General features: G+C 40.8%; 1 protein-coding gene across 5 annotated transcripts in view; it reads left to right on the plus strand.

Annotated features, from left to right (window-relative positions):
- Positions 1-18,613, plus strand: part of peli3 (pellino E3 ubiquitin protein ligase family member 3) — a 46,811-nt gene extending 28,198 nt beyond the window's left edge. For all 5 annotated transcript variants that reach the window (XM_050066826.1, XM_050066827.1, XM_050066823.1 and 2 more), the window contains 5 exons: positions 1,872-2,001; positions 3,080-3,181; positions 8,639-8,869; positions 14,868-15,056; positions 17,756-18,613. In XM_050066826.1, coding sequence (XP_049922783.1) covers positions 1,872-2,001; positions 3,080-3,181; positions 8,639-8,869; positions 14,868-15,056; positions 17,756-18,355 — 1,252 coding nt within the window. In that variant the 3' untranslated portion in view covers positions 18,356-18,613. The remainder of the gene's footprint in view (positions 1-1,871; positions 2,002-3,079; positions 3,182-8,638; positions 8,870-14,867; positions 15,057-17,755) is intronic.
- Positions 18,614-19,305: the final 692 nt, after the last annotated feature.

A 19,305-nucleotide genomic window follows, 5' to 3' on the forward strand; every position in this document is an offset into this window, starting at 1 on the left:
AACGGGCCCTTATTCAAGAGAAAAGCACTTCATTTGACTCCACACAAAGATATCGTTCACACACTGAGCCACAGTGGCAAATTTATACCGTAACTTCCATGTGGAACTCCTAACACATAGACATGTTATGCATTGCATATGAGTGCTAGGGAAGGATATCTTTCCCTAAGGCATGGTATGGTGCTATTCCAGGCACAGAGACACAGACATATGCTTCCACTCTTCGACCTATTGATCCATGCACTGGATGATGAACACTTGATGGATGATGAGAGTGGCGCGGTTCACTGTCAATGTGATTATAGAGAGAGGGGGGGATTACCTGCCACCGATATCTTACAGCATCCATCCAATCATGGCTGCTCTGTGGCCAGCAGAACATGACTGCAGAGAGTGTTGGTGACTATAAATGCAGCACAATATGGAATAATTATGGCTGGTAATACTGGATAACTCACCCAATCTGAAATAAATCAAGGGATATCATATTTGACCTGTCCGGTGGCATTAATTTTAGAGTGAGTTGTATATAACCAGTTTGGTGCTATATAAGTACTAATCTGGGTTCAAGAACTCATTCCACAGAGTCAGCTCTTGTTGACCCTGACTGACAGAATCAGGTTAATAATGGATATTGAATTATATACAGGTACGGTCCTATTTGACTTTCAAAAGGCATTTGATGCAGCATTAAATTTGAGGTTATTGCGTGTGATAACCAAGTAGATACTTAGCTTAAATTTTACCAATGTAATCATATAGTTTGTAGGTATCATTGGAATCTTAACAGACCCAGGAGCAATCATGTGTGGCATCCCACAGGGATCAGTTTTAGAGCCCTTGTTAAGGTTAGGCTACATGATATCAGCCCAATTATAGCCTGACCTAGCAGACGCTGGGTGTCAGTTTGGATTAGGATCAACAATGGGCATCGGGTGCCACCATCATTTTGTCCCATGTAGTGTGTCATAGTTGATGACAACCAATGCCCTGTTGGGATGCCTCATGAAGTCCCAAGAGAAAGACTAGGATGTTAGAATTTCGTTTGCCTTCCACTACATGTTTCTTTAGTTTCGTGACTTTGACCAATTGGATTGCAGAGCACTCCTCAGCTATAAACATGGCAAAGGGAAAGACAGAATGATGTGAAAGATAAAGATGTTGGTGTTGCAAGGTGGAACTGACACAGATAAACTAACATGAAGTCTGTCATTACTCTTGGCTGAGTCACAACCAGGAATTTATGACCTTATACTCATCTGACTCACTGACCATTCTAACAGATAGAAATATCATGTAGTCTAAACCCAGCCTTACTCTTCTTTATATATTTAAATTATGTGAAATACTCAGTTGATTGTGATGGTTTTTTTATATGATTTGGGGGTTATTATGTAAGTGTTTTTTAATTTTTTATTCTGGGCCATGTCTCAATTTTATGTATAGCCTAACATCTCATGATTTGACTTGACTTAATTTGATTTTAGCTAAGCCTTTATTTAATCCGCATCCTACACCACTATGACATATGAAATTGTTGAAAACAACACTTAATATACAGTATCCATCAAAGGTAAAGTATTATAGTGTGGGAATTTTAGCAAAAAGTAGTTGATACCACATTTTTAGTTTTATGTTTGAAATTTGAAGCCACTGTGTAGTGCATAAAGTTGGCACTTAGAATTTGGAAAACATACAATACATTTATTATCAATTTAACCCAGTTATTGACATTATTTTATACCATGGTATGGCTGAATATTCTAATTGACTGCAGGGTGTCCATTAATTCTTGATATGGTACATCTCATAGAGCATTATCCCTTACATAGGTCAGTACATTTATGCTTATTTATGGTTATGCTTCACAGGCACAATGGGTCTCTGGCCAATGGGGACAAGGGTCGCAGAAGAAGTCGCCTGGCCCTGTATAAGAGACCTAAAGCCAACGGGGTCAAACCTGATGTTATCCACAATGTCTCAACCCCTCTGGTGTCAAAGGTGAGAGGTCGCAGCACTGATTGTTACAGTTTAGGTTGTCATTCAAAATGAAGAGGTGTTTTCCCTGACCCAGGTAGGAACCACATTCTTTATTCTAGATTCTAGAATATAGAACAAAAGAAAAATGTATTACAAAGTACATCAGCAGTGAAAGTGACGATTTCTTCTGTAACACCAACACATTCATTTGAAAAATCTGAGTTGATAGTAAGAAAGCACTAACTCACAGTTAGGACAGTCTTTACAAAAAGGTAAGCAACCAGGTGCCAGACCGTTAGCGGCATGCATCCAAAGATGATGCAGCGCAGGAAAAAAAAGCAAATACAGCCAGCAAGACTGAATCTGTGGTTGGCTTTCTTTTTAACTTTCTCTTTAGCTGATGATACATTTTACAAACAGCGACAATCCCTGCATAGCACACCTTTAATAAACATGGACTTTCAAAAATGTTCTCTTTAATGAATATATACTCTTGCCATTTTTGCTCGAAAATGGATCAATTTAAAGATATTTATGTGAATGGCCACTAAATACCATGTGTTGGCAGTTTGATTTCCAAAATGTCAACCAAAAATAGCCTTGAAACACTCTTATTTACGGAATATTATTCATGGTCATATTTCATTTTCCTACATATGGCATTAAAATATATAATATATGGATAATGGTTTCAGTTAACAATTCAATTGTCAGTCTACATCAGTGTTGAGCTTATAGGAGATTGTGAAAATCAAAATTATGTGTTGTATGTTAGCATGCTGATGTTAGCATTTAGCTCAAAGCACTACACTGTATTGTATGCATACATTGTAAATATGATCTATTGTATATGTTCTGAATTATCTCTTACATGTTGTTGGAAAAAAAAAAAAAAAACACCTGTCACGTTGTACCTTAACACTGGATGATCTCTCTTCAGCATAACAATAAGTCAGCTGATAGAATGATATCAGTCATTTTAATTAGAGCTGGGGTTGTTCCTCTAGAATAGGATATGTCCTCTGGGTAGATTATCCCAGAGGCCAGACCTTCAGCTCTCCTTGTCATGTGACCTGGATAATGTCTTTTCCATTGGCAGGCACTCAGCAACAAAAGCCAGCACAGCATCTCCTACACACTGTCACGGAGCCACTCTGTCATTGTGGAGTACACCCATGACACCAACACAGATATGTTTCAGGTCAGTGTCTGCACACACACACACACACACACATATGTCATGCCAACTCAACATTTTAGCTGTGTGACGTACTGTAGAAAAAGAATATTAGAAGTCAAAACAGAGGCATGTTGACTGTAAGAACATCATTAAAAAGTACCATAAATAGACAAGAGAACCCCACTTAGAACTTAGCCAACAAACACCCTCCAAAAATTTTGAAACATACTTAATGTACGGGGCAACAGTGGAGAAGTGGATCATGCTACAGGAATGGTTTGAGAAACTTCTGTGGACATTTTGGCACTATGAGTGGTGGGTAGATTTTACAGTAGGGAAAGCTAATTGTGTTCAATCTAAGTTAAAGGAAGGAGAAAAGTTGTTATACAAAAAATATTAGTATTTATCAACAGTACTGGTAATATCAATCATTTAAATGTGGGCCTCTTGTATTGCCATATGAGATAGTCATATTGTTTTATTATTTTGTTCTGGATACATCTCTTCCATCCACACCACAAGCCTTTAATAGCCTGTATGAAAAGTAGCCATTTACAGCCACTGTAGCCAACCTAATTTTATTATGAAATCAATATCTTAGTTTAATGTAGGCCTAGTAATATCCACAACTCTGCATCCTGCACTGAATGCATCAGTAATTTGTGCTATGCTTCCACTGTGCTCCACTCTCATTCTAAAGCAGGTTTAAGGACAGTCAGTTCTGCTGCTTATCCACAGACCTTTGCTTATTCGTTTATTTTTAGAATTATGTTTACCATTAAAACCACAGTATTGTCACTTTTACATTTTTGTTTGAATTAAATGAGATAAAAGTTATTAATAAGTAATGTTTAGAGGTTTTGGTACTTTCTTTTACTTTGGGCAAAGCCAGGTTATTTGTTTCACCAAGTCTTAGCTAAGCTAATCCATTGAATGTATAATGGACTTAGACACTGAAACCTCACCCATTTGTTTGTGGACTCCCGCTTTGAGTCTTGAGTTTGGCATTTTGGCATTTACCATCTTGGATTTTGAAGCCAGAAGTGACCATATTTTGCCAAGAGGGTGAAGCTAACTCTAACTGTACGTACACACCAAGAGCTGCAAAAGCTGCAAAGACGACTGATTCAATTCATTTTCAATGGTTACCGGCGACCACGACTGCAAAAGCTGCAAAGCGTCCGCGTTTTGGCGACCAGAGCCTCAGATGAAAGTTGGGGAGTCATGAACTTTATGCAAATTAGCTATGACGCATTTCAGCTGCAAATGACTGCAAACTTTAGTTCCTACCATACATTTGTTCCTACTTCAAAATGAGAGAGAAGCTAATCATTGCTGTAGCTGGACACTGAGTCCTTTATGATTCGAGGCTGTTTATATATAGGGACCGAAATCAAAAGGAGCAGGCATGGGAAGCCGTGTCCCAAGTAGTTGGTTTGCCTCGTGAGTTGATATTGAGAAAGAATTTTTTAAACTAGTGGCGAATACATCCATAGCAATATAACACCTAGCATGCTAATCTCCCTTGTTTCATGTGAATGTGACGATTTCTTTCTTTACTCATGTAGCCTAGCTTTTGGGGCTGGAGAGCTGTGCTCCAGCCAGTAACCTGCTTTGCGGCTCCTTTAAATTGACAAGTACGATCGAATGTTCGAATGTATGACGTCATGAGCGACTTGAGCTGCCAAAAATATTTTGGACAGTGGTGCTGCTTGGGTGACCTCGGCTGCTTTGCAGCTTTTGCAGCTCTTGGTGTGCACATACAGTAAGCCCAGCTGCTAGTTTGGTTAACACAGTGCATTTACAGCTATGATAAACTGTGAAAATACTAATGTTTATACTCATTTTCACTAGCGAAAAATGTAAAACGATTAAAACAAATTGTACTCAGCCTACCGGAAAACAATTCAGTTAACCCTCATGGACTGAAAACACACTGAATTAGCGTCAACTACGACTATGCCTAAACTGTGACTCTGGGATTATGCCATGGTTACCTTTCTTGACCAGCATTGTCGACAAGTTAGCAAGCTTGTCAACAGACAGCACCCACCTGTCACTCAAAGCACCCAAGCCCTTAATTGTGTGTAATTGTAAGCCTCAATAAGATTTATATAGGTGAGTTATATAACAATTCACCACCGTACAGTTGTCATGAACAGGGAAGTTAGCTATAGAGACCAAAACCAAGGGACCCTTTGTACCAGGCTGTAATCATGTTTATTTCTGCTTTAGAGTTTGGCATTTTAACATGGGGGTCCATTGGGATTGACTGCAGCTTTTGATACTTTGTGTTGGCTTCATTTTCAGCCCTGGAGGTTGCCCCTTGGACTAAACATTTCCATTCCAATCTCAAAGTATTTATAAAGTATTTATAAAGCACATCTGAATATAACAATAGTTAAAAAAAAAAAACACAATAAAACCAATTTAAAAGATGAAAGAACAATAAAGTAATAAAAGCAACCATCATACTGAGTTAAAAGTCAAGGAATAAAGATGTGTTTTTAAGATGGAAAAGGGAGTGTATGGTCCAGCCCAACATTCAGAGGTAACTCATTCCAGAGAGGGTTACAACTGCAATGGTACAGTCTCCCCTGTGCTTCAACCTAGATCTTGGGTCAAACAAAAGCAATTGGTCAGCGGACATGAGTGAGCTCAATGGGATGCGTGGTTGTAAAAAAGATAAGTTGGAACTGACCCATTTACAATTTGTAGGCAAACAATAAGATCTTAAAATCAAGATCTTAAAACATACAGGGAGACAGTGAAGGCAGGTCACACAGGTCCATATGAGGGGCAACACAGGTACCACTTCAGTTGTACTCTCAATGGTTTTAAAAGAGGTTGCGTCTGTCAATGTCATAGGCAGGTAAATTTGCATGTCATCTGCATATAAGTGGAATGAGAGGCTGAATATTCTAAGAATGGACTCTTAGGGGAGCACATAAACGGCAATAAGGATTTGGCCGAAAATAGAACCCTGAGGGACTCCACAAGGGAGAGGCATTATGAAGGATCAGCCCTGACCACTGTTCAAGACCAACAAAGAGCAAAACCAGTTGTTTTTCAGGAAATCGTTGCCTAACCAGCAATTCTTTTGGCACTAAACATGAATGTTTTTAGGGACCCTCCACTGTTTTTCCAGCAGTGTTTCAGCTCTCAAATGTATGTGGTTTTTAGGGACCTGTCACTGTTTTTCCTGTGACTGTTTAGCCCCCAAACATGGGTGTTATTTAGGGAGACATCGGAGTGTGACCAAAACATGATCCTTTCCTAACCATAACTAGTGTTTTTTATGACTAAAACCTAACCACACATTAATCACAGTGTTGTTGAAACAAAACAGTTTAGTGTATACGCTACATAATACTCCAGACTCCAGACTCCCTGACTCCAGATCTGTACAGAACGTGCTGGCATGAGATTGATATCATATCTCATCCTTCAGAAAGAAAGCAAATAAACCTACTTCCCAGAATGTTGAACCAATCTTTAGGGTGTCTTTCAGATTTTAATATTTAGTCAAACTGTAGTTGACGCTGTGAGCCCTGTAGAATCAAAGAACAGTAGAGCTGTGAGAGCATCAGAGAGAACAGAGGGAAGGAATGAAGAGGAAGACGAAGTGTAAGCCAAAGTATCAGGCAGAAGGAGGGAAGACAAAAGACTGAGGAGATAAAATATACAGGAGAAGATGAGTCAGACCTGTCTGCTCTCAGTTTTCCAACCACCTTCTCTCATCATCAAGGAGATCCATGCAAAGCCGTGACTCCAGCAGACAGAATCAACAGGGCTCCTCTCAATCTCTCCATATCTGTCTGTCTCTATCTGCTGTGTTAAAGAGTCACTTCACCCACATGGTTTGCTCTGTCCATTTTTATAGATATATGTTAGATATCTGTCTTGAGAGTTCAGCCTCCACTGTGATACAATTGAGGTGAATGGAATTAATTTTATGCTGCTCATAGCATTGGAAAATACCATTTAAGAAATAGATTACGACTCAAGAAAGGTGCTGCTCATTCCTTTGTTCAGCTCATTAGGAAGTTCAGTTTGTTGGTGGTTTAATTTTTGTATAACTTTATGCAGCCTTGGCCGTTATGACAGCATTGTGCTTAATTAAGTAATTAATGGGATATTGAGGGGTGGCAACATCTCTAAAGGTGCTTTCAAACAGCAAGTGGCCCTAGTAGCTCCCATATCATTGTGTGTCATATCTTTGTGCTGCTGTTGTTGACCTCAGCGACACAGCTGCTGTCATGTTGAAAACAATGGAGGTGGGAGCAGCACCCACTCGCTGTCTGAGAGCACCTTAAAAGAGACGAAAAACAAATGCGAGCAGTCAGACAATCAGATAAATATAAAATAGCCATCACAGTTTGCAGACCAACTTCCTGCTTCAACTTTGAGCTACTATACTTGCTGTAGTTGTGTGCACTTTTTAGTTTTCTTAGGCTGCTCTTCTGACTAAACTGTTGATTGTCTGATGTGTCCCCCAGTGGCACCCCCAAAAGTTTTTCATAGGATTGGCCATAAGGGGCCACTGAAAATCTTTGGGTGGCACACCAAAAACCAAAAGCCACAACTGAATTTAAGGTATTCAATGATGCTATTGTAGTATATAGGCTCGTTGAAAACAGAGGTCAGGAATTGCATACTGATATACCTCGGTTTCTTATTACACCTCGGTGTGGCTGGAGGCGTTATGTTTTCGGGTTGTCCATACATCTGTCCATCCCATTCTTGTCAACATGATATCTCAAGAACACCATGAGGGAATTTCTTTAAATTTGGCACAAACGGTGACTTGGACTCAAGGATGAACTGATTAAATTTTAGTGGTCAAAGGTCACTTTGACCTCATCCATCTTAATCTTGTGAAAGCAATGTCTCAAGAATACCATCGTGGAATTTCTTCAAATTTGGCACAAACATCCACTCAAACTCAACAATAAACTGATCAGATTTTGTCAGTAGGGGGCCAGCAATTGTAGGGTGGCCATAGCGCCCCCTTGGCCACTGATTTCTCCAGATCTGAACTGACAGAAGCGATGACCAGGGCTACAAAAAGAAAATCCAAATCATACAAAAAAGAGCCCAAAATCTCAAACACACCAAAATCATGATAAGTAGCCTAAATAGATAGAAAAATACTCCATCCGGCAACACTTTGACACAACAGCACTTTTAGTCATTATTGAAGGGAGCTCAAATGTGAAAATGAACTGATAGTGAAGTAGAGGATTGACTATACTCAGTTCATCTTAAGGATGCTATGTTAAATATTGATTCATACATACAAAAACAGAAATAAAAGCTTTTCTATTTGCATGGCTAGATAACTCCACTATAAGAGAAACAATATGATATCTAGCTCATGTGAACTAACTCTATAGTACACAACAGATTGTACTTGTGTACTGTTGATCTTTTTACGATTGTTTTATGATCCTGATTTCTCTCTACTGGTTCTCTCAGATTGGCCGGTCCACAGAGAGCATGATCGACTTTGTGGTGACGGACACAGCAGGCAGCGGCAGCGGTCAGGGCGGGGGCGGGGGTGCAGCGGGTGAAGGTGGCGGCGGAGGCCAATCGGCCCAGAGCACCATCTCCCGCTACGCATGCCGCATCATGTGTGAACGCAGCGCTCCCTACACGGCCCGCATCTACGCAGCCGGCTTTGACTCCTCCAAGAACATCTTCCTGGGGGTGAGTGTTCTCCCTTGTGGGTGCCAGGCATCTCCTGGTAAATTACACAGGGACTGGTAACCATGGGAACCATGGGGAGAGCGACACCGGGGGACGTGGCTGTGCAGCCCACGGGTGACATCATAGCTGCGCGGATGGGTGTCAGTGTATGTGACCTGTCTTGAGGAAGGATGGGAGAGGAAGAAGCAGTATTCTCCTCGTGTGTGTATTTGTGTAGAATTGGTTGTGTTAGTCATGTGTCATATGAAAGTGCTTTGGCTCTAATGTCCTGCTTTCTGGTCATATGTTGCTGTCTCAATCTATTGGAAGATACAACATAACATTCAGCATATTAGTCTGTCTTTAAAGTGACAGTTATGTTTTTTAAAGAGCTGTGTGTGGGGTACTTATCCATAGTTAGTATATTACATACGGTAGATGTCAGTCAGCTCGTCCCCAGTTTGGAGAAGCAGGCTGGAGTCCAACACTCAAGCTAAGAAATGTACTGCTGTGGATGGGGGTCAGCAATAAAACATATTTTAGCCACCTAAAAAAGTCCCATCTAAAATCAGTACACTTGAAGTGTATACTATATTGAGAGCATTTTCACTGCTTTACCTTTCCATCAGACAGTCCATTCTGACAGGAAAGCCATTGATAATTTCAGTTCCCCCTCTATGCTCTTGTCAAAGAAACCAGACTCCATTGACACATATAGTAATTTAAGCATGCTGAACATGGGAGCTGCTGGTCTGTGCTGCCTTGATCAGTTAGTCAGTTTGTGTTATTGTGTGACTTAAGTGAATCTGAACTAACCCTTGTAAGTGCCAAAGTCACACAATAACACAGACAAAATAACTCCTTTAGGCTGTGGTATACCAGCAGCTTCAGTGTCAGACATTAAATGAAATAAAATGAAATAAAAACATTTTCATGATGGAGTCTGGCTCTGAAGAGAGAATTATAACATAATTTTCCTGTTGGAAACCACAATCTGATAGCAAAGTAAAGCAGTGAAAATACTCTCAGCATAGTGTACACATAAACTGATATTGATTTCTATAGGGACTTTTGGGGACTTTTTTAGGTGGTTAACATATGCTGTGCTGCTGACCCATCCACAGCAATAGATTACTTATCTTCAGTGTCAGACTCTCCTGCTTCTCCAAACTGGGGGGATGACACCTCCATCTACTGTATGTAATGTACTGTCTATGGATAAGTGCCCCATACAACCCACTTCAAAAAACTAATCCTTTAAACACTGAATGTGTGCTATGTGATAGACCAAGTAGTAGAATCTTGGTGCCGTACTTTCATAGTTTTGGCCATAATATCTACTAGTTATGATAAGATTGTATAGGAATTACATATTGAGATATGGGATTAGGGGTTTGCTGTTTTGTTTACACCCTGCTGACTCATTTCTCACCATGTTGGACCTATTTTTCATGGTGTAGACACACCCCAAGACCTCAGCTCTCACTTTGAAGAGTACAATATTATCATAACCAATGGTCAAAGCTACAAAATTAAACCCAAACAATAATAAGCCATAATTCTCCTGTAACTTGGTGATTACAGTTTTATCATTACTGGTAGGAAGGACTACCAAAACTACAACCAGAATACCTAAATTCCAAAGTACCTGATACAACCCCACTTGCAAAGATCAGAACTATCCCTTTAAATAAAAAGAAGTGCCTGCTTATGTTCATTAACATAGCACAGTCATGCACCATCAAGCCAACTCAGCAGTCCTCCACCGGGATCTGTCCTGCTGTATCTCCAGTTCAGTGAGTAGGGCTGTTTGGAGCCTTACCTCACTGCACAGTTCAGCTAACAAGAACTAACTAATTTCAGTATTGGAATGGCATGTAAAACATGTTTTCCCCCCCAAATTAACGAACTAGATAGTAGTTATTTTCCCCTGTACTGTACTTATAGTGTTCCCTGAGTTAGCAGACTCCTCTTTGATGTAATTCAGGATGTGAAAGCTTCCAGACCACTGCAAAAGCTACTGGGGTGGGGCGGTCTAAAACGTGACAAGTAGGTGTACAAAGCTATGCGAACCAATAATAGCCCTTTCTCATGACAGCGTGACTTCATCCCATGCAAGATTTATCAGGACCCCCGACAACTAGGCCAGCAGTCAAAGAGATAACGTCAGCAACCAGTGCTACACACACACACACACACACACACACAACTGCAGCTTGTATAACTCCCCCAGACACCAGGACTACATTTACACTGATCTATGGAACAAATATTGTCCTTTTATTAAAAGTCAGGCTCTGGGGTTCACCTCTGAACTGTGTGATGGATGTGGACTGTTATTGTACCATTGATAAATAATGCATGACTAAGTATAGGAAGACCCTAAAGTTACAAACCTTGAGATTTTGTTATTATGTCCTAACAAACCCCAGACTTTCACCCAGGAGCCCGCTCTTCACTTCTGTATGAATTAAGAGTCAATCTGTAATTTTTTTTAAGAAAAAAAACTCACCAAAAAGTACCACCAACACTTGAAAAAAGCCTAAATTTAGCATGAGTTTGGTGTTGCTGATAGAGGCAACCAGAAACATCAGCGCCTACTAGGGGTGGGAGAAAAAATTGAAAAAAATTCAGCACAGTATCGCGATATTTTTGTGTAGCAATATTATAACGTCACACAGAGCCAAGTATCATTTTTTTATTACATAAATGATTGATATTACAATTACAAATTAAACTTTAGGTAGTCGACTAGAATAATATGATCAATTGCTTTTTCAGTCCACTAGATACATTTTGCTGCTGTGGAAAAAAATGGTTGAAGTGAGATGAACAAGCTAAAAACTTAGATGTCTTATTAGATAGAACCAATGTTGACAAGGTTTTTATTTAGGGACATAATTTACAGTTGAAAACAGGTAATAAATTGCAATATATTTTATCACAGTACTCAACATATTGTAACAAATTTAAAATTGCAATTATATTGTATGGTGACTTAAGTATCGTGATAATATCGCATTGTGGATCCTCTGTTGATTCCCACCCCTAGTGCCTACGTCATCATTCCCACACCACCTCAGCAGATGGTTTGAGTGATTGGATCGTAATCCGTTTTGGTGGTCGTTTACACTTGCATTTTGTCCACTTGCGATCTAATTGCCCAAGACGAATTTCAAAAGCAAGTGTAAACAGGGTCAGAGAGTTCAACAATCACACCCACTTTAAAAAGAGACCTAGTTGATTTGAGGCATACTGAGGCCTTTAGTCTTCTTTATTAAGGCAACATGACAGGACATTAAGCCATGATTTATCTGGCTGCTTTTGAAACAGATCCACCAGTTGCTCTGTTTTATTTCGGACACAGTAACAGCTCCAGGCAGTCTGCCCTGCTGTCTGCCTAAGTGTCTTCTTTGATACAATCATGAGAGACGAAATGTTCAAATCCTACTCATAGTGTCTGTGAAGTCTCAGTAAAATGACAGTCTGTATTTCGTAGTGAAACTGAATATGCTGGCAGGGTATTTTCGAGAAGGAATTGCTAAGTGACTTAGTGAGCATGAGTTTCTGGAGAACCAGTGTGAGAGCCACACTTTTTTGAAAATGTCAACAAAGCTTTTACTAAGTTATATCCAAACACACACCTTGGACCCACATTATAACTCTGCTAGTTGTTAAAACCCACAAGCTAACAAAGTCAAGTTTGGGTTTATAAGATTAGCGAGATTTAACTTGTTGCCCAAAAAAAATCAGATTTGACTGCATACTTTTATGTCACACCCTCTGCATCAAAATTGTTTTAACAATGAAAACTTGAAAAATGTTTTTACTCTTTGTTTAGTGTTTGCTGTTAAGCCTGCTTGCCAACATATTTTTAGCAGTTTCTTATGAGCATTGTTTTTGTTTTGGTGTTTTTTGGCCACTTGGGGGCAGTGCAACAAGCTGAAAACACAACATTACACATATTATCACCTTATAAAGTTAATATGGCTAATGTGTTAGCAAACAATCATCTGTTAACATCTAGCAGACAAAGAGCAACATAGGCAGTTATTTGGAGGTGTTTGTGTCCACCACGAATGTAAATGTAAATTTTTGGTCAAGCCTTATTTGACTCTGTCACATTTTAATAACGGGGTGGAAATGTTTGGCTATTGTAGCCATAACTAAATATGTAGCTAAGACAATAGCAACACATGGCATTCAAGAAATTAAGAAATGGGGGTTTTTTTTCCTAAAACAAGTGTTTATCCATACAACAGAGTAGAAATATTGAGCCTGAAAATCTTAATCTGATAAAAAAAAAAAAATGAAATATATGCATGAAAAGATACTAACACCTGCAGTGTGTCTCATATCTCATACTTCTGTACTAAACACTTAATATTTTGGGTGTGCTAAGTGTGTTCACACTGCATAGTACGGGAAAATGCAGTGTACTGTTTGCACACTCAGGCAATCCAAAAGTTGAGTGTAGAATGATGGACACTTCTCATTCTCAATGGTCGCCATCTTTTTGACGTAGCAAACTAAACATTTGACTTGGCAGCTGGGGACAACAAGGAGCCTGTTAGTTATACAGGTTTTTGCACTAAGTACCATTAGTGTTGTCGAATAAAAGCCATTAGTAATGTTTGTTGGATATGCAGTGATTTGGTACCATGAACAAAAATAGGAATGCTAACTTAAACTTGCTAGCTAATGTTAGCATTAGCTAGCTAGCTAACTAGCTAACTTGCTCTCAGCTTAAAGAAAGGGATGGTCACTTCTGGTGCAGTGGGCAGTGCACGATTTTTGACAACACTGTCCTGTTGAAATAAATGCACAACGCAAGAAGTACATGGTGTACATAGTGTACCAGATTGAAGTGTACAAATGAAGTATGCAATTTGAGACACACTCTTGCCTTTCTTTGCAGCATGTTCTTCAAAAACTTGTGTCATGTTACTTTCTGATGTCACAGGGACTGATCCATCTTTTTTTTTTATAGGGGTAAATGCTATGGCATGATTGTGTTGGAAACAAATTAGGGGACGTGTGTCAATCTTGCAACTTGAGAGATTCATTCATGAATTTTTTAATAAAGATATATCTTTAGTTATAACAGACAAATATGTTTATGATAGCAGCAAAATTGTGGTATTAATTGCAATTTTATTTGTGTGATACTTTATACAAATGTAATGATCATGCTTGTTGTGTAAACAACCCATATTTATAAGTAAAATATATTTTGTGGATTCCTTCAATTGAAAATCTTTAAAGGGTTTAAAGGGCACCAGTTTCAGAGACCACACTCTGTGTACAGTGGGTTTATATGAGCTTTTTCACTAAACTAATCTGATGAGAGCAGCAATACTGAACCAAGAGTTTTTTCGAGGGGACTGTAAAAACCAAAACAATAAGCTGAAAAGAGACTATAAAGAAACTGCAGAGTTGATCATAATTCCTCTTTATGAGTAGGCTATGTCTTAAGAGACACATTACATTATATTCATATACATTTGACTCACTGTTCTTTAATTATTAATAAGTGCAGCTTTACGTTTGCGAACTTGTGATATAAGAAACTAGAGTTCTTTGGCCTTATATATTACTGTTGAAACCATCCAGTGAAATTCTTCTTTCCTCCAGAGCAGCAACAGCCTCTAAATCTCCAGCCTGTTTTTTTCTAACTGCACTGGCCCTTTGACAGCTTTTTTTAAATGAAGCCACACATGCCAGAAATTTGCTGTTTCATTCCATCGGAGCTCATTTGTGTTCATAATACATCCTTTCTTTCTCTCAGGGATGGGTTCATTGTTTCGCGTGGGCACATCTCTGTGCATTAGTCAGTACAGTAGTCATTCTGTACTGAGCTAAATATAGCAGCAGAGAAAAGCCACGTTAGCTGTTTTTTCTAGCCAGCCACCTCTGACATGCACCTCCGCTATCATCCCTCTGTGCCTCCCCACATCCCCCTAACCTTTACGTCTGTCTGCTGTGTGTGTGTGTGTATGTATGTGTGTGGGTCTCTCAGGAGCGGGCTGCCAAATGGAGGACGTCGGATGGCTTGATGGACGGCCTGACCACCAACGGGGTGCTGGTGATGCACCCAGCAGGGGAGTTTGTGTCTGAGCCGGCTCCGGGAGTCTGGAGGGAAATCTCAGTTTGTGGAAACGTCTTCGCCCTGAGGGAGACTCGCTCAGCCCAACAGAGGGGAAAACTGGTAAGATGGAGGGGGCTGAGGGGAAAATAAGTCCTATGTTTGCGTTGATGTGGTTGCAAAGTTTGAGGTCACTGACCTCGATTTGACCCAAGAACCTGAAACTGCAGGGATTTCTCTGGGTATTAGTTCATTACAGACGCACAGTGACAAGATCAGCAACATGTGACTGTATTACATCAGTATGAGGGCAAGAACAACAGGTTTGAGATTCCATGATGTGTACAGTTTGTACATACCATTACAAAGACAGTGTAATGCAGGGAAGTGAACACCCTCCTATAAGTCTTTTTAAGGAAGTGAGGAAATGCCATCCTGTATAATACTGTAGAGTCTTTTCCCTTTTTTCCTGTTGGTGTCACTTCAGCAGGAGACAGTACAACAGTGTGTCCTGGCTTGTGTTTTCAATTCACACCACTTTGTCCACACCACTTTGGGAGGATTATTTTTAAAACAGTGGGACTCAACTCACAGCCCACAGGCCAAAACTGGTCCATTATGTTTTCAGTAGGGCTGTCAAGCGATTAAAAGAATGACTTTAATTGGGGCGTGGGTAGAGTAGTGGATAGTGCCGGCACCCCATGTACCGAGGCATTGCCTTGCTGCAGCGGTTACAGGTTCGAGTCCGGCTTGCAAACCTTTGCTGCGTGTCAGTCTCTCTCTCTCTCTCTCTCTCCATTTCACACACTGTCCTATCTATTAAAGGCAAAAGCCCACAAAAATAATCTTAACAAAAAAAAAATGACTTTAATTAATTACATGCTCTGTGATTAATTAATCTAAATTAATCACATACATCAACGTTTACTGTAAAAGTATTTTAAACATTTCATTTCAAATGAATTTTGGCAAATGTGTTGTAGTAAAGCTGCTGGATTTTGGACCAACACATTCACTCCGACCTTGTCACGTATCGACGTTTGGTCATGGACTTTCCACTACCACATACGACGTGCAAGGTACCTTGAGTGTGTTGGTTGTTGATGTTCTGGGACACTGTGTCAAATTCTGCCTGTTACATACAGTCTCTTTCGAAATAGACGCACTACGTTGGTACAACACCGCAAATTGACTTTTTTTTCAATTCACCAACAAACACACATGGTTGGGTTTAGGCAACAAAAGCTCATGGCTAGGTTTAGGAAAAAATTCTGGCATCAGAATCTTGCAGGACGCAAACACCACTCTCCTGGGTGAAAGTCGGTGTTTGTTGGACCCATCCATCACCCCTTCTGCCTGCCACAATCACACTTTTGCCGCCTTAACTTTCGTCCTTGTCCCGCCGAGTTTCCCCCTGATGCCGCCGGGCACTGTTAAACTATATGGGACAGTCATGTTTATTTGTTTTTTTAAATGGTTAAATCTAATCATCAGTTCAGTCATTCATTCATTACATCATTAATATAAACTAACTATTCTTTGAAAAAGAACCTTGTATGCAATGCTCCCCCTGTTCTTGTGCTGCCTGTTACCTTGGTGCCATATTGTCTACAATGTACATGCATGTGTGCGTAACTGTTGTGGCTGACATGGACTCGCTGTATCATCCTTAATATTTCTTAAGAGACAAAAATACTAAAAATGTCTGTAATATGACAGGATGGCACACAGTAGCATGACTAATGATTTTATTGTACCTGGTAGCCTAAAAGCATACTGGTTTCACTTCAGAAAAATGTCTCATTATACCTGAACACACAAAATACTCACTCAAAACCAGTTCCCATAAAAAATAAAGTGTGTTGTGAAAATACTGGTATTGATAGTGGGGTGAGTGCCTCACCAGCTTGAATGGGCATGATGTGCCTGGCCCTCAATACCAGCCGATCAAAGTGCTTTATGAAAAACATTTTTTGCTGTCTTAAAAAGGAGTCTTTGCTGAGCTTCCCTCAGGACTGTTATAGTACTGACCTCCCACTATAAAAGATTGTTACGCCCCAAGAATCTGTAGGTCACTGTCTGTTGAATGTCCTGTCCATTTATGACCAGGGGTCAGTGGCCACTGTGACTCATACGGCCCGCCACTACATCCTCTGTTTTGGAAACATTCATGTTATTGGCTGCACACCAGTCCACCTTTATTATAGTTAGAAATCAACCTACGAATTTCATAACAGACAGGGAGTAGGAAGTATAGGCCTTTGTATACAGTGAGTATAGCGGTGAATGACCATAGATGTAGAGAGCCTTGTTGTCGACTTTAACCACCTGCGCCTGTGGTTGTATTACCTAATGGGCATACCGAGCCCAGGCCCAGGTGCCCAAGGGCTCAGGGTGCCCCAAACCCAGAGCCTGTGTCATAATCCTCCAATGCCTTCATCATCCCCTGCAAGAAGTCAATCTGTCAAAGGATACCACTCTTAACTGACTGATTAATAGACTCAATCTGTAAATGTAATGCGTATGTGATGATGGTGATAGTATTTTTGAAGGGAACCTCTTCCAATAGATGGGTGTCAACTGTCTGAGCTATAACAAGTTGAGCACAGTGCCATCATGTGGTGGTCCAGAAGGGGAGTGTTAGTGTAGCAGGCTAATGCAGAGTTGTTCCCAGTTCAACAGATCCCACCAGTATGTCCCATAATGCATCACCATCACCTCTGTCCCTGTTTATTACACTCCAGTGATGAAAGCTGATGAATCCTTTCTTCTCCTCTCTTCTCTTTCCCTGCTACATTTCCATCTTCTGTTCTCCTCTTGAGGTTGAAAATGAGTCCAATACCCTCCAGGACGGTTCTCTGATTGATCTGTGTGGGGCCACCCTGCTGTGGAGGACTCCCGCCGGACTGCGCCACACCCCCACCCTCAAACAGCTGGAGTCCCTTCGCCAGGAGCTGAATGCCGCCCGCCCTCAGTGTCCTGTGGGCTTCAACACCCTGGCCTTCCCCAGTCTGGCCCAGCGTGAGATTGTTGACAAGAAGCAGCCCTGGGTCTACGTCAACTGTGGCCATGTACACGGCTACCACAACTGGGGCTACCGTAAGGAGAAGGGTCCCGCTGGCCCCGGGGGCACGGCACCAGCCAGCACCGGGGAGAGGGAGTGCCCTATGTGCCGGCGGGTGGGCCCCTACGTGCCGCTGTGGCTGGGCTGTGAGGGAGGATTGTACCTGGACGCCGGGCCGCCCACTCACGCTTTCTGCCCCTGTGGTCATGTATGCTCAGAAAAGACAGTGGTGGGGTGGAGCCAGATCCCGCTACCCCACGGCACCCATGCCTTCCATGCTGCCTGCCCCTTCTGTGGTACCTGGTTGACAGGAGAGCAGGGCCACATCAAACTCATCTTCCAGGGCCCCGTCGACTGAAGCCCATAGCTAGGAGCCGCTCAGAGGAAAGTGATGGTGGATTGGGCAGAGGTGGACATGCTGAGTAAAGACTGTGCTAGAACAAAATCTGAACACTCAAGTGTGGGATAAAGAGAAAGCACTGATGACAAGTACAGGGAAAGGACTGTTGACAAGATGAACTGAAAGTGCCATGCAATAGTAGATTGCCAAGGCTTCAAATGGAATATGAGGTGTATGGAGGATATGTAAATAAATTGTGTTGAAATGAGCACGTGTTTAGTGATATTTTGTTCTCCTCTTTACCAACCATGACCATGTCTGATATCTGGGAGCACAATGGCAACATTAAAAAGAATGGGCAAGAAAAAAGACAATCAGACATGTTGGAAGCCTCCGAGGTTAGTCAAACATGAAGATTCACCACATGGCATTGTGTGTATTCTTGAAGTCTCATGTTGAATGCATTTTCCTTTTCATAAAAAAATCCTGCATAGTTTACATTTATGTCAATGTGGTCTCTAAGAAATACATGAAATCACCACGATCTCTTTAAGAGATAATTCAGATTTTTTTAAATGAGGTTGTGTGAGGTATTTATCCCTAGTCAGTGTATTACATACAGCAAATGTCAGATGGCACGCCCCCAGTTTGGCTGATCAGGCTGAACTCTGGCTGTGGGTGGGAGGGCAGTAACAAAGCATATTTTAGCCACCAAAAAAATCAATATCAGTTTAAGTGTACACTATATTGACAGTGTTTTCATTGCTTTACCTTAACATCAGACTGCCCATTTTGACAAGGAAGCTGCTCAGTTCCCCATATGTGCTCTTCTCAAAGCCACCAGAGACCAATTGACAAGAACAGTCATTTTGGCTCGCTGAACCCGGCGCTTCTGGTCTGTCGCTACTTCAGTCAGTTAGTTCATTTGTGATATTGTGTGACTTTAGTTAATCTGAACTAATTGTTTT

This window comes from Epinephelus moara, chromosome 17, assembly GCF_006386435.1.
Source record: "Epinephelus moara isolate mb chromosome 17, YSFRI_EMoa_1.0, whole genome shotgun sequence".
Classification (NCBI taxonomy): Eukaryota; Metazoa; Chordata; class Actinopteri; order Perciformes; family Serranidae; genus Epinephelus; species Epinephelus moara.